Source organism: Geospiza fortis, unplaced genomic scaffold (genome assembly GCF_000277835.1).
Source record: "Geospiza fortis unplaced genomic scaffold, GeoFor_1.0 scaffold130, whole genome shotgun sequence".
NCBI lineage: Eukaryota > Metazoa > Chordata > Aves > Passeriformes > Thraupidae > Geospiza > Geospiza fortis.
The window spans coordinates 16191882-16206185 of record NW_005054300.1 but is presented as its reverse complement, the minus strand read 5'-3'; the positions used below and the strand labels follow the sequence as shown (position 1 = coordinate 16206185).

The following is a 14304-nucleotide window of genomic DNA, read 5'->3' as shown; positions in this document are numbered from 1 at the left end:
CATACCTACTGCCAGCATGCCCATCTCCAGGTCTCCAGACATCTCACGGCATATGCTGCTTTCGATGTCCCGGTTACACATCCTCTGGTACTCGCTGAAGACTGCAAATGGAAAAGAAAGATTGCAGTTCCACAACAAGAAGTGGCACTGGAATGTGCTGGACGGCTTCATTTCAGTAGCACTTCTCAGCTGGATACTACAGTGTACTCACGTTAGCTTGAGCATCTCAAGGATTAATACTGTTATCAACCATTTACATGTTATCGTGCTCCTCCTAGCTTGCCTAGATGTGTCCTTTTCATTAAAGGGCTAGACCAAGAAAGCACTGCAATTTTTTAGGAAAGCTTCAGGTCTCAATAAAGTTAAGAAGAGAATATTCAGGTTCTCATACACACCCCTTTCCTCCATATACGTACCTCGCACCCCAACAGCACAATGCAAAAGTTCTATGTAGTTACTAAAACATTTTCACCACAACAGACTGATGTAGCACCTTACATTAGCAAGTAAAAGGGGAAGGATTTCAAGTACCTTGCACACACAAGAATGCAAGACTGAAACAATTCTAGTTTTTCAATTCATTCATCAGAGGATCATTTGAACAAGTATGACCTCTACCTGCTCTGATATCAAAGAAAAGTGACTCTTGCTTTTCCTCAGCAGAATTCACCCTGCTTTTCATTGGTATCTTGTTTGGCTCATTTTACAGAGGGAGGAAATTCGGGCACAGAGCAGTGCTGTACATTTTTATCATTACACACAACAGAATCAAGTTACAGTTTACCCAGGACATCATTACCTGCTCTAAGGTGGGCCCTGCTTCTTGCACACAGTATGGCATTGAACTTGGATTCATCAGTTCCTAGACGGTTCTCTCCAGCTGCATACAACTCCTGAGCACAGAAGGGAATTCACACTTCATTACTCAGAAAAGCAGTCAGGCTGAACAGCTGAGTTACAGATTTGCTTCCTTACAGCCTCTCCTCCTTTTATAATTATTTCTTAGCCTATCCATTACTGCAAAACAGGAGCAAGCAATAAATAGCAACTAGTTCTAACCTTCCTATAATATACTATGCTTGCAGTCTTCCTAGCTTGCTGATGCAGAAGTGCTCGAACACAAGAGCTCCAGATTACTAAATGAAGGGACATTGTTCAAGAAGTACCTGAAAATTGTCCTTCCTAACAGTCCTTACATCTAGCTTTTCTTCTACAATTCTAGGCGTGCTCTGGGACGTTCTTGTGTTTTGGCTAAGGCATACTATGTAGAAAGCTAATGACATTACTATTGAAATTACACTAGTATGGCTAAAACAATCCAGGGTTTTTCCTTTGCTATGTAGTGAAATTGAACATACAGAAAAGAAATGGGGCAATGAATAGTTTAAAATTTAATCCACACACATATCTCAAATCTCTTTGGACAATTTCCTTAGAAAGCGGCACAATCCAACACTTGGAAAAGCCAAAGATCTGACAGAATGAGAGGTAAAATATCCTATGGACTGTACTCCCAAGAGCTTCATCTTTGTACTGCATCTACATGGCTCTAATGCTCTGTCACAGCTTTTATATCTCTTCCATCCACTCAAAGATAAGCACTGCATCAGAAGTCATTACAAGGTGCTCAAAACTAACAGTAAGCAGAATCCACACAGCCAAATTTCAGCATATTGAGCTGACTATACTCAGAAACAATGAAGCATTTCTACTGACCTGTACATCTCTTTGGACAACAGACATGTCAACATTTGTACTTTCATCTCTGTTTCCCTGAAAGAATTAGAAGATCCCGAAGTGTTACTGGTGGGCTTTGATGGGCTGCCTTTTTTTAAATTAAAAAAACCCAAACCAAACAACCAAAACCAAACCAAACAAAATCCACGTCACCTACAAACACAAAACAAACGAATTCCAAAATCCCAGCAGCCAAGTACCTGAGCAAGTGAAATTAAAAGCCTCTGAAAGTGCCCAGACGTGTCACTTTTTATTGCTTCCTCCAGAGTTTTCTTATATTCTGGAAAAGAGATAATCATTAATCGTCATACAACTCTGCTCATTTCCAAAATTCTTACTAGCACTCAGTGATTGAGTAAGAAAAGGAAGAAAATTTTGATGCAAAAGATCAAACCTGCTTTATAGACCCTGTTGAGTTCCTGAATATGCTCATTACTGCGGGAAGCTAAGATTTCAATGAGACAATTTTCATCCGTGCCAACACCCTAAAGCAAATAAAGGAGAAACACTTCAGATTCTTGATTTCTACAACCTAGTACAAAAGAAATGTAACAAAATTATACAGGAAAAAAATCAGAATATAACCTTGTATAGGAAGTCAAAGCAAGTAATCCCAAATAAATCCAAACTTTTAAATGGCAATCAAGTATTTTATCAGCTCAACTATTTCCTCAATGTTATAAATTTTTATCTCCTACACAAACCTTTATAGCTTCCTTGATTTCATAAGCATCAAACATGACAGGTGTCTTCATCATTGCCAAGATTGTCCTCTCAAAGTTACCTGAGAGCTCAGACTTGAGATCCTTGATCAAATCCTAATGAGAAGGAAAAACAAGGAAAAAATGCATAAAGACCAAACTTGACAAAAGCAAGCACCAAAAATACACATTTTACTAAGAATTCTTTATGCATAAGCACCAGTAATTTATGTTCAAAGTAGAGCTATTCCACTTAACACTAAAACCAGTATAATGGTATGTGTACACTGAGGCCATTTAGGTCCAATTAAATGGACTGCACAGATCCAAGAGTCAAAGTAACCATTTAGCATAGAAATTGCTTTACATGTCTCATCTGCAACACTGCATGAAGAAGTCAAGCGTGGGTAAAAAGTAGAACTCTGAACTGGCTATTACTTAAGAACCATCTTCCCCTAATGCTCCTTCCAATCTTTTTTCCCACCACTAAGTCTCCTTACTGCCACTGAAGGGATGCAGGCTCTCATTTCTTCTCCCTTCTGTTCTCACAATGTACTTACCTTTCCATAAGCTGTTTTGAAGGACAGGATTATCTGCTGCCGTTGCTTGTTTGAACGACTTCCAAGACAATCGATGATTGCCTGCTCATCGGTTCCTGTACACACAGAGACACCATAGAATGAGTGAGGATTCAGCTTTCTGTCTCTATTTCATCCTGTTCTAAACCAGGGACATGATTGCCTTGAATTTATCGACAGTATCTACTCTTGTGTACAACCACAGAACTTCAAGCTCACAAACACAGTAAGAATACAAAGAAAACCTCAACCAAACTCATGATATTGTTTATGCTCACATGAACTTCCAGTAATGCTTCTGATAACCAAGGACTCGGTACACACTCAGTCTCACTCAGTACACACATAGCAATAGAAAAATGCCAGTGCTCAATGGAGATGCAATTCTACTTTGAACTGAAAAGTAAATCCTCAGACTGCTCACCAAATCCTTTCATGGCCTTCCTTAAGACTTCTGCATCCCTCAGAGGGTCAAAGCCCAGTGCATCAGTGATTGTACCTCGGTTTCTGTGCTGAAATGAGATCAATAGTGTTAAACAACAGTAGTGTTAACAGCATATTAGTGTCAAATAGCAAAAAACTGTGGTTTACTGCTTAAGAAAGATGATCACTTATCAGTTTTCTTTTTGTGAGAAAAGTAATAGAGAAAACTCAAACCAACTCTGCCTTAAGCAATTTTTCAATTTCTAGACACAAATTACAAGAAAACGCAAGATCAAGGTTTGCTGACATTAAATCTGCTCTCCAATTAATTAAGGTTTGATGATACTGTATATACCACTGGCAATACTTGCTAAAGCTAGGAAAGGCAAGATTAATTAATTTGACTTCATATCAAAACTTTTTTTCTTGGATACCATGGTAAAACATAATTTCTTTCAAGACCATATATGCCTATAGTGCTTGCATTTGCAAAAGGTTCCATTTCTCTCTTTACCCAAACTTGTCCTAACTTTCTTTTCAATTTTGGGATCGGTTTACACTAATACACACAAAGAAAATGCAGAGGAACATATATACAGTCACACCTCGATCGAAAAGCAGTGAATGCTCTTACTGTTACAGGAGTGACTGCAGGCCCTGTAGTTCCTGAGTAAGAGGGCATAGACGGGTTCACAGCTGGACCTGCTGGATAACTTGGCATGGGCTGCTGCCCTGGGTGAGTTGCTGGAAGGCCTGGATAGCTCATAGGCTGCTGAGCAGGCGGTGGTGTGGGCTGGCCTGGCACAGGGCCGCCCCCATATCCCGGGTAAGGTGGCATTCCGGATGGGGGATTTCCTCCAGGCGGAGCGTACCCTCCATACGAGGGCTGCTGTCCTGGAGGGGGTTGCCCAAAGCCACCTGGAGGAACTGGTGGATAACCCCCAGGTGTGGAAGGATACATGCTTTGTGGTACATTTGCCCCTCCAAACGTTCCTGCCAGGTTGGATGCCTGCAATGACAGCAATAAAAGAGAGAGGAAGGAGCACCAAAAGCTGAATTTCAGAAACATGCTTAGTACAATACAAGCTCCCTCCCCACCAACACAGACAGATAGCTCTTTATCTGCAAAAGGTAGCAAGCAGGATGGAAAAATATAGCTAAACTTTACACCAAATAGCCCTTTCTTTGCCCATGGCTGCCTTGTGTGATCACAAGGGTGCATCTGGATGCAAGGATTTTAGGCAACCTTTGTCCCTTTTATGATGTGTTAGCAGTTTACAACTAGCAGGAGTTCCTGGACTACATTTGGAAAGACTTCTGCAGAAACTGAAATTAAGATGTCCCACTTCACATCAAAATCTTATCACTGAAACCCCTCTTCTAGAGAGAAACCAGAAATGACATTGGATGACTGCAGCACTGTCAGAAACTAGTTGCTGTGGATATAGGCTCATGCATCCTAGATAGCTGGTTGTTCAATTTGCCTGCTGGCTACCAAATCACTTCATTTAATCACTGCCTCAGAAAAACATCTATGATGCAAGTATCTTCCTACAAACTGCATTCCTTATGCAGCATAACAGATTTCTGAAGACTAAAGTTGTCAGAAGTGTCACTCACTTCTGCTCTATGAAAAAAAAAATCCCATTGACTGAAGAAAATGTAGACATTCCCAATGTAAAAGGTTTTTACTTCCGTCTGTTAAACATTGGTGTTTGTAAGAGACTGCCGATCCATATTCTTTTCAAGGACAAATCATTGATACCTCTAATTATACAGCTTTTTTCCTTACTCTGGTCAAAATCCAGGTAAATAGGCAAAATCCAGACTGTGTTTGCCCATATAAATTCCTCTACACAGCAAATGCCAAGTTATATTAGTTTTATGCCCATGACTTTTGAAGTTATACTGTTAACAACATTTAACTAGTGCTCTGTTTTCCTAAAATAAGAAATAGCTTGCAGTAACCATTTTCCTCAATAGGCAATATTGAATGCTCAACACCTAAACAGATTAGACACAAAGGCACAGAATTCAAGTGATGAACCTCACAGTGACAATTCCAGAAGCACAACTTTGCCCTTAAGGACATCACAGCAGAACACATTAAATGAAAGCAAACTCACCATTCCAGCCATGTGGCTGGGGTTGAACTGGTTGGCATAGCCAGCCACATTTTCCAGACCAATTGGAGGTGGATTTGAAGGTGGATAGGCAGCACCACCCCAAGGACTGCTACCTGAAATCAAACACAGATGTGCTGAAACAAGAAACTATGCCTTTTGAAAGTTCTTAATACTTAAATTTCTAATGTCATGTATTTTCAACACTACCAGGGAAATCAACTGAAGAGGTGCAGGATAGCACTACAATTATTATAAAAAGAGAAGTCTCACTGAGTATTTCTAATCATGTTAGTTAGCACTGACTCTGTAAGTTCTCACTTGAAACAACTCTAAACCTATTTGAAGGTTAACACTAAATGTTAATACCATATTTTAACTTGAGAGCACCTAAAGTACAAAGTTGTTTGGGTATTCCAGTAGGAAGATATTAATTCCACTTACTTTGCTAATTTGAGAGCCGTCCACAGAGCACAAAAGTACATTTCCACCAAAGTCATAAAACCTGTCCGCACACAGCAGTATAGTCTTAAGACAGAATACTCTGCTGAGAAATAGGCTTTATCCTCCTGGCTAGTTGGGCTTCTCACTGTGCACTGCTTCCCCTTCCTGAGCTAGGCTACATAACGCCACATTTCACCACACCTGCATGACTCCAGTCCTTTCTTTCTAGCTTACAACAACACTAACAACTGTGAAGTTCAGCTTGACAACCAAGCAGTGGTTGAGTATTTCATCAGCTTTATGTTATTATTAATTGCTACCCCTTTTAATAGCCCTCTCCCTCTTGTACACAACCACCTGCCTAAGAATAGTGAACTAAGGATAATTTCCAGTTTCTTTAAGTGATATGGTTGTCAGTTGTATGGATGATTTCTCCCCATATTCGTCTCACTACCCACTTTGAAGACTCAGTATCAACCAGACATTGATCCTTGTCATTTATTGGATTTGGTCAAGCTAAGACCATTTCCTGATGCTCTGTGCTTTATTTGAGAATGAAACTGGACATTACTATATGAGCACATGGCAGAACACACATATTAGACAAATCAGAATCCCCAGCCCAGATAAAACAGGATTTAACAAGCAAGTACAGAAAGCTTTGGGGAGTCAAGGAAACCCTCCACATTGCTGTTCTTCATCTATGCCACGTTTCCACTCCAGAGAGGACCATCACTGCATTTAATGTTTACTTCGTCAGAACAACTTACCTGGGGCAGCTGGTGGGTATCCACCTGCTGGGGGATAGCCTGGGTAACTCATTGCAAAGACCTGCAAAGCATGTGTGACACAGTTATCTTCTGTAATGCTTCACTCATTACGCCACATAACACTAAGAGGCAACAGCTATGCACTAGCCAGTTACCAAAATGTAGACATAACCTGCACACTGTCCCAGCTTTTCCCTTAGAAACCTCTTCCCATTTCCTGACTAATAAACAGATAGCTAAGCAGTTGCAGAGTCACTCCTCACACCGTTTTTCTCATTTGTTGCAGTTGCTACTTAGTGCTTGGTCTATTATGTTGTTAGGGATGCACTACTTGAACTTGCTTCCTTTACCATGCTATTAAAACCTCCAGAAGTTTCCAGCATATACAGAACTGTCTTAGCAATGAAGAGTAGAAAATCATCTGACAAAAAAGCAACATCTTCAAGTGAGTAACTAAAAGAAGTTGTTAGAAGGCACCGAAATGCAAACATCTGCAGAAGTGCAAGGTCAGAGTAAGAAGCAGAAGGGATACACTTTCATGCTTACAGCATTGCCATAAAATATGAAGGGCTTACTGACAGGATAAGATCACTAGAACAAATTGAGTCTCTCAAAATGGATAGCGCCTCTGTCAGCACAGAAGTGCACAAAGTCATTAGCTGTCCAAAACAGAAGTGGAGGTCAAAAAGGAAGAACAGCTAAATGAAGGACAAAATGAAAACTGGCTTCCAGAATACAAGGGCCTTATTTTAAACAGAACAGCTACCAGTAAAGCACTACATTTTGCATCTGGCATGTTTTGCTGTGTTTTGGGTTTCAGCTGTGGAATTTTGTTTTAGATTTGGTTTGAGTTGGCAGGGGTGCTGTTCTTGTGAAATTGTTTTCATTTTGCATGATCACATTAAGTTCTCTTTCTGGTTTGCATGGCTCTATTGCATGGCAACACTGAAATGGAGAAACACCTTTTTTGTGGTTTCTTTTTTAATAAGGAAATAAAATTAGGAAATCTGCAATTTACTTAAAAACTGTTTGGACTTCATGCTGCAATACTCATTTAAATTTAAAGAGCGAGAAATGAACTAACAGAAACTGCAATGAACAGAGCACACTAAAGTTATAACCCTACTTTACTTCTGCTCCAGTATGTAGCATCTAACAGAATCAATAAATACGTGAATGCAGCTTCTCAGCATTAGAAAAGCAATGCCTGCTGTTAGCCATGCAAAGACTGACCCCAAACTCACGAGGGCGAGAAACAAAACGCAAAGCACCTATTCTCCCTCTGCTGCTGGAAAACGAGCCGGCGGGGGGCGGGCGCTGCCGAGCCCCGGGCCCGCGCAGCCACCTCCGGGCAGGTACCCGAGCGTGGCAGGGCAGAGAGGCCAGCAGAATAAAAATAACACTACAAAAACTCAACAGAAGGCAGCCCGGCACACTTCAGAGCCTCTCTCATTCAGAAATGGGCTTTGTGTAATAAAGCATGGAAAAATGAAAAAGAGCAATTATTAGCACATCACTCAAAAACCAACCAAAGAACCCCCACAATCTAGATTCTTAGCATGCATAATGTCAATGTGTACATTTACAACACCAAAATCACTGCTATTTCTTCAGGTAAAATCGTAATTATATTTTTAGTTATTTTTTAGCTTTACATATAAATACAATAAAGACAAGGTACTCAAAAATTGTGAGATGCCTTTTTCAATAAAGCTTTAGATACAAATTTAAGGCAAAGAACCGTTTTCTGTGGTAGAGGCTGAGAAGCAATGGGAAAAGTTTGTTTTTCTTAGCAAGTCTGTTTGATTGCTTTTAACCCCATATAGAACGCTCATTTCAAATTGGAAAAACCCCCGAGATTAAAAGAGCCTTTTGGCTATGGAAGCTGAGGTTGAGGAAAAAAAAACCAGCCAACTTCAGCAACCTGAAAAAAAATGCTAGTTTCTATATAAAAATGTTCCACTTCTTCTGAACACTGTATTTACCTAGGGCTTTTCCAAGGGGAAATTTTCCCAGACTGGTTTGATTCCAGGCAAACTAGAGCTGCAAACACACTGACTTCTCATGTTCAGAAACATCCCTGATCACCACCTTTTCCACAGTGCCTTTGAGCCTCTGTTGGCCAACACTCTAAATTTAGAAATATTAACATCGAAAGTTACTTTTCCCAACCACTCCCTCAACCCAGCCTCCATGTCATCTTCTACTCTCATCTTCCACACTTTCTCCTCCTACACCCACAATATTTTACTAAAATTCTTCGTGATGAGCAGCAGTTGCCTGCTGATAACAAAGGGGTGACACAGGCGAGGGAACAGAAGATATGGAAACCCACCCTGCTGTGCAAACATTGCGTGGGAGGACACAGGAACAGCAAGGTCTCTGTTTGCTCAGTCAAAAAAAAAGTAGTGCATAAGACGAGGGAAAAATCCAAACAACCAAACCACACACGGAAAGAGGGAGTGCCTTGAAGAAAATAAAGAACAACTACTGTCAAGGTCCTCTCCCCATTCCCAGTATTCAATCCCAGAGGTCCATCTCAGAACTTTAAATAAAGACCTGAGGTTTTACTCCCACAGTGTACATTGCTATCATGCTTCACACTGCAAGCTATAAACCACTCAGGCCCTTGAGCATTTTTCTGCTGCTTGGCAAAGCTAAGAGGGAACAGACACGTTCAGAAAAGATTAAATCTGTGACAGACTTTCAACAGGAATCTTGAAAATACGCCTCTGTAAGATACAGTACAGAAGGACTACAACTCAAAAAATTTATAACAAAACTACAAATTCCATAACGGCAGAAATAAAGAAGAAAACTTCAAGGCTGCCAGAAAAGTTCTGTTTCAAGGTGCAATAGCAATAAGCTCAGCCATTGCATTCACACTCATTCCTGGAATTTATTTAGTGGCTGCTGTTCAGGCTCCAGCTATGCCATGGTACAATAACTTCAGAACAAAAAAGGATGAAAAACCATAATGTTTATTAGTTCAAAATTATTTAATTATGCCCATTTCACAGGGATCACTGAGTATAGTTAAACCCTTGGCCTTGACTCCTCCACAAGGTTAATTACCAGGATATAGTAGACAAAGCAGCCTGAAGCTATAAATTACAGTACCTGCTCTGAGACTGATCCCTGATTGTGAAACCAGCAGAACAGAATTTACCACCTCACAATATACTGTCGTTTTTCATCAGATATGAGCTCAGGCATCCAGCGCTGTGCTTTTCCAAGACAAGGACAAACCACAGTCAGCACTGAACCAGCTAACTGCTATTTACCAGCCTGAGCAAGATTTATCTTTGACTCAAGCACTGCAGCATACAAGTTGTTCTCTCCTGTATCAGTTGTAATATTTTTCATCCTGATGGATAAACAGTCTGGCAATTTTGTTTTATCATTAAGTCTTCTGTGTCTGTGGCTCCTGCCTAGCCTTCCTTTCACTATGAAAAAAACCTAATTTAGTGGAATGGGTTGATCTTCCAACAAGGCTGAGTTCATGCCAGCCAACACTCAGGAAACCTCTTTTACACAGATCTTATCACTCATTGTTCACCTTTACAAACTTTTACTGGACTTCCTCCAGCAATGTATATTTAAGGAGTATTAATTCATCATCTACTTCCTACAAAAGAAAGCTTCCTTAACAAAAAGCCCAAACAAACTCACAGTTGTGAATAGATGGTGGAACAATAACAAACTCAAATATGAGGTTTTTCTAAAAACTATCCATTTGAATTGCTTGCTAGTATTATGACTCAGGAGCTCTGCCAGTTTTAGTGATCCTTCTAATTCAGTATCATAATCTATTTTATTACAGTAAATAATCTAGCACTTGGACCTGCTGGGGCAAGGGGGTGAGAAAGGTAGCACTTGCAAGCTTTAGTCAAAATAGAACTGAAAAGAGATGCCATGTCCACCAAAGAACAGCTGAATGGGAAGACACACCCATAAGCTACAACTGAGCTGTAAAAATATTACTAAGAACATTCCTGTAGCCTTTCTAGTGACAGAAGCCCTACTCATGGCTTCAAAATCCAAAGAACTTCGTTGAGCTGCATGGACTTTCAATATCTATATGCAGCAAAAACATGAGTTAATTCCAAGAGATCAGTTTCATTTTGGATCCCTACTCTGTCCTGATGCAAGTTCTTCCTTTTGTAGCACACTTCAACACTCTCTTTCAAATATATAAAATATACAGTCAAAACATTTATGACAACACAGATAGACACCTTCCAAACAACAAAACAAGAAAAAAAAAAACAAATTAAGGTTAACAGATGTTTGAAGAAGTAATGGAATGAGGTTGTTCTGTTTCAAACTTGTAACTTGTCACATAAAATCATTTGTTGCAAAAAAAAAAAAATACTATAAATAGTCTGAGCGAGGCTCTCAACTGACTAATGCCTCAGGGATTTATACTCCTCTATTTTAAGTTCTACCCTGAAAGAATAAATTTTTACACCATTAGTGCAAGTCAGAATATGTAAATACCAATTAGTCCATGAACTACAGCAATAGTGTAGTATTCAGCACCCTAAAATAATTACTAAAAAGTATCTGGTTGTTCATTTCTCACCAGCAGTTTTTAATTAGCTGCTGTGCCCGAGCCTGAAGCGCAGAGCCAGGGCGTGGCCCCACGGCAAAGGCAGAGGCACAGGAACAGAAGGACACACGAGGTTTCCATCAGGCCTGCAGCTGCTCGGGCTGCAGAGGGACAGACAGACTGACACCAGGCTGTGCAGTGACAGCTCCCACAGCCGGGCACACCCCACCTGCGGCAAAGGCTCTCTGCCGACAGCCCTGGGACTCCCCAGATGGACACCAGGTACAAAGACATCAGCGTTTTCTTACCAGTGCTGACTTTCACACTTCAGGGCAGGGAGGCTTACACATTCAGCTGTCCAGCAACACTGGCATGGTTACTACCCCTCAGTGAGCAAATGGACAAACCTTCATTCACTCCAGGCTATAAGGAATTATTCATTTTCAGCTGATTAATTCTTTCCAGGAACAGAATTATTCAAGAACCAACTTAGAGTAGTAAAATAAAGAGACAGGTATTTCCAAGCAACCATAGACAGGAATTTGAAAAGAAAGCAAGACTATACCCTTCAAATCTAGACTGTACTTGAGATCAGCAAGCTTTAGTCCTCAAAGCTTACTACTGAGAAATGTTTTTCCCCCAGAATCCTAACATTTGTAAGATGCGTTTATTCTCCCAGCTAATAGAAAACCAAGTATTTTTTAAACACCGCCAAGCATAGCAAACAATCACTTATTGTGACTATAGATAAGTACACTGTTTACTGAATAAGTGTAAATTCCCATGCTTAAAGTTATCTCTAGCAATAATAAAAGAAATATTCAGCCTGCTTCAGGCAACTTAAGCATTTAATTCAGAGCAACTTACTAGGCCAAAGTCCAAAATCAGATATGTTTTTCTAGCCAAGCCAGAGGTCTTTGGGGTGCAGGAATTAATTATAGAAAGTATCACTTCACATATATATTGACTATAGTTAAGTTTAGCACAATCAAAAGACCTTCAGAAGCATTAAAACTCATCTGGATCTTTAATATGGAACTGATGTATTTGACAGTTCTTAAGCTCACCAGAAGTTAAGATCTAAAAGCCTGAATTGGAAGCCCACCTGTCCTACGGGTGAAGAATTCCCCAATACCCTGAAAAAAACTCTCACCACCCACGCTTTGCAATAAAAGAAAAAAGAAAACCAACCAACCAAACAAAACCAACCAAAACAAGAATTCCAAAAGATTTTTAACCTTCCCTTACCAAGTAAGATAGCATATTCTCTCTCTAACAGACAGCACATAAGGCCAAAAAGGAGGCCACACCTGGAAGAACTTGTTTCCCTTTCTTTGGAGATCTCAAACAAGGCCATTGCTACTGAGCAGAGGGCACAGTGACAGTGCACTGCCCAGGGAACAGCCAGGTAGTGGAGCTGGGTGGGGCTGTGTTTGTTTTATTCAGTTACCACAATCTAACGACTGGCACTGCTCCACATTCAGCATCTGTGACAGCTGAACAGTATGGATACACATACAAACAAAAAACTAGCTGCCAAGCAAGAATCACAGAAAAATGTGACAGAATTGTCTCTTAGAAGGATATCACTGAGTCCCAGCTCTGTCCTATAGCTGACTCCAGGTTTAACCCATTCAGGATCTAACTTCTTATAAAGATTGCCTAGTGAGTGCTGATAAAATCTGCAACAAGCACAGAGCAACAATAGAAGCAATACACAATAAATACATATTGCTGTTCTTAGGTTTGCTTATCTACTTTACATTCTTCCCAGCTTGGGGAACTGAGAAGGAAATTCAGCATTTGTATCAACCACACCCACTTTCAAATAAACTGGCAAAAGTAAAGGGACAACTCAAGTTTCAAATAGGTGAAAGTGCTGCTCATTGAAGGGTAAATAAGCAGCCTTTTCCTTTCCTTTCAAAAGTCTTTTGTTACCTTCAAAACAAACTCAAAACAAAACACACTGCATACAGCTAACAACTCCCTGTCCTTATTTGCAACAGTTTACATAAAACACTTAAAAATATAAACAACAAGAAACATGGTTCAAGGTAGTAAACATAAGTGCATGAAATAAACAAAAGAAATAACACTGGTGCCATTACTTAGCTAAATATTTAATGTAATGGAAGCCTCCAAGCACAACTTGAAACTGACAGAGAAGTTTCTACAAATTATTATATAGAGGCTTGGCTAAAAATTAATGAAACTTGCAGTTTGTTCAAAAGCCCTACTATTTCTGTTGTCACAATTAAACTATCTGCTGTTTTCAATTATACCACTGCTTCAACTAGGTTTTTTTAATATATACTTCCACTGCTATCAGAGAACTAGAATTAGGTTGGCTCTATCTTGGCTCTGATTAATGCAGTGCTATTGAACAGACCCTATGAAAGCTCCATCTTCCAAAACTTGCTAGAGGTGTAGTAAACAGCATCTCCTGTAATCTTCAAATCAGTCAAAATTCTTGGCTTGATTTTTTATAGCAGATCAGGTTTTGCATTTTGTTATCTAACACTATGTCTTTACAATTCTGACTACATAAACACCCCCATGAAATAGCTCCATCCCATTGCTGGTGTTGTTATGTTTTTAGTGACTTTTGACATTTCAGAGTTCTCAGACTAACAATTCAAAACTTCTGGAGACTACAAGTAATAACCTAAAGAAGGGACAAATCATATGAACGAATGTGATGGCTACTCCAGAAATTTTAAGTACGGACAGATATTTTGGCCCCTGACCTTATCCTAAGGTCAGGCAAGAGAAAGGAACAAAAATATCATAAATATTGTTGACATAAAATCATTGGGCACTCAGCAGAAATGTATTGGGGACAGGGTTACAGGCAAACACATAAGCAATTCTCAGTTCAAGTTATCTGCTGCATCAGTGGGAGGAGAGTGGTCCACATGACTCTTACAGCAACTCAAAATAGAGGAAATTATAGAAATAGCCAAGCTATGGGGAAAG

The 14304-nt window shown here is 39.9% G+C and overlaps 1 protein-coding gene across 2 annotated transcripts in view; it reads right to left on the bottom strand.

Moving 5' to 3' along the window:
- ANXA11 (annexin A11) overlaps positions 1-11380 on the bottom strand; it is a 16426-nt gene extending 5046 nt beyond the window's left edge. Inside the window, exons 1-12 of one of the 2 annotated variants that reach the window (XM_031063834.1) lie at positions 11362-11380; positions 6777-6837; positions 5566-5678; positions 4074-4448; positions 3441-3528; positions 2999-3093; positions 2442-2555; positions 2132-2222; positions 1938-2017; positions 1717-1773; positions 800-893; positions 6-101 (exon numbers count right to left, since the gene is read on the bottom strand). In XM_031063834.1, the coding sequence (XP_030919694.1) occupies positions 6-101; positions 800-893; positions 1717-1773; positions 1938-2017; positions 2132-2222; positions 2442-2555; positions 2999-3093; positions 3441-3528; positions 4074-4448; positions 5566-5678; positions 6777-6828 (1255 nt within the window). In that variant the 5' untranslated portion in view covers positions 6829-6837; positions 11362-11380. Of the gene's footprint in view, positions 1-5; positions 102-799; positions 894-1716; positions 1774-1937; positions 2018-2131; positions 2223-2441; positions 2556-2998; positions 3094-3440; positions 3529-4073; positions 4449-5565; positions 5679-6776; positions 6838-7556; positions 7722-11361 lie in introns of those variants that run through there. The other variant, XM_031063829.1, reaches the window with a different exon arrangement.
- Between the last annotated feature and the right edge of the window lie 2924 nt (positions 11381-14304).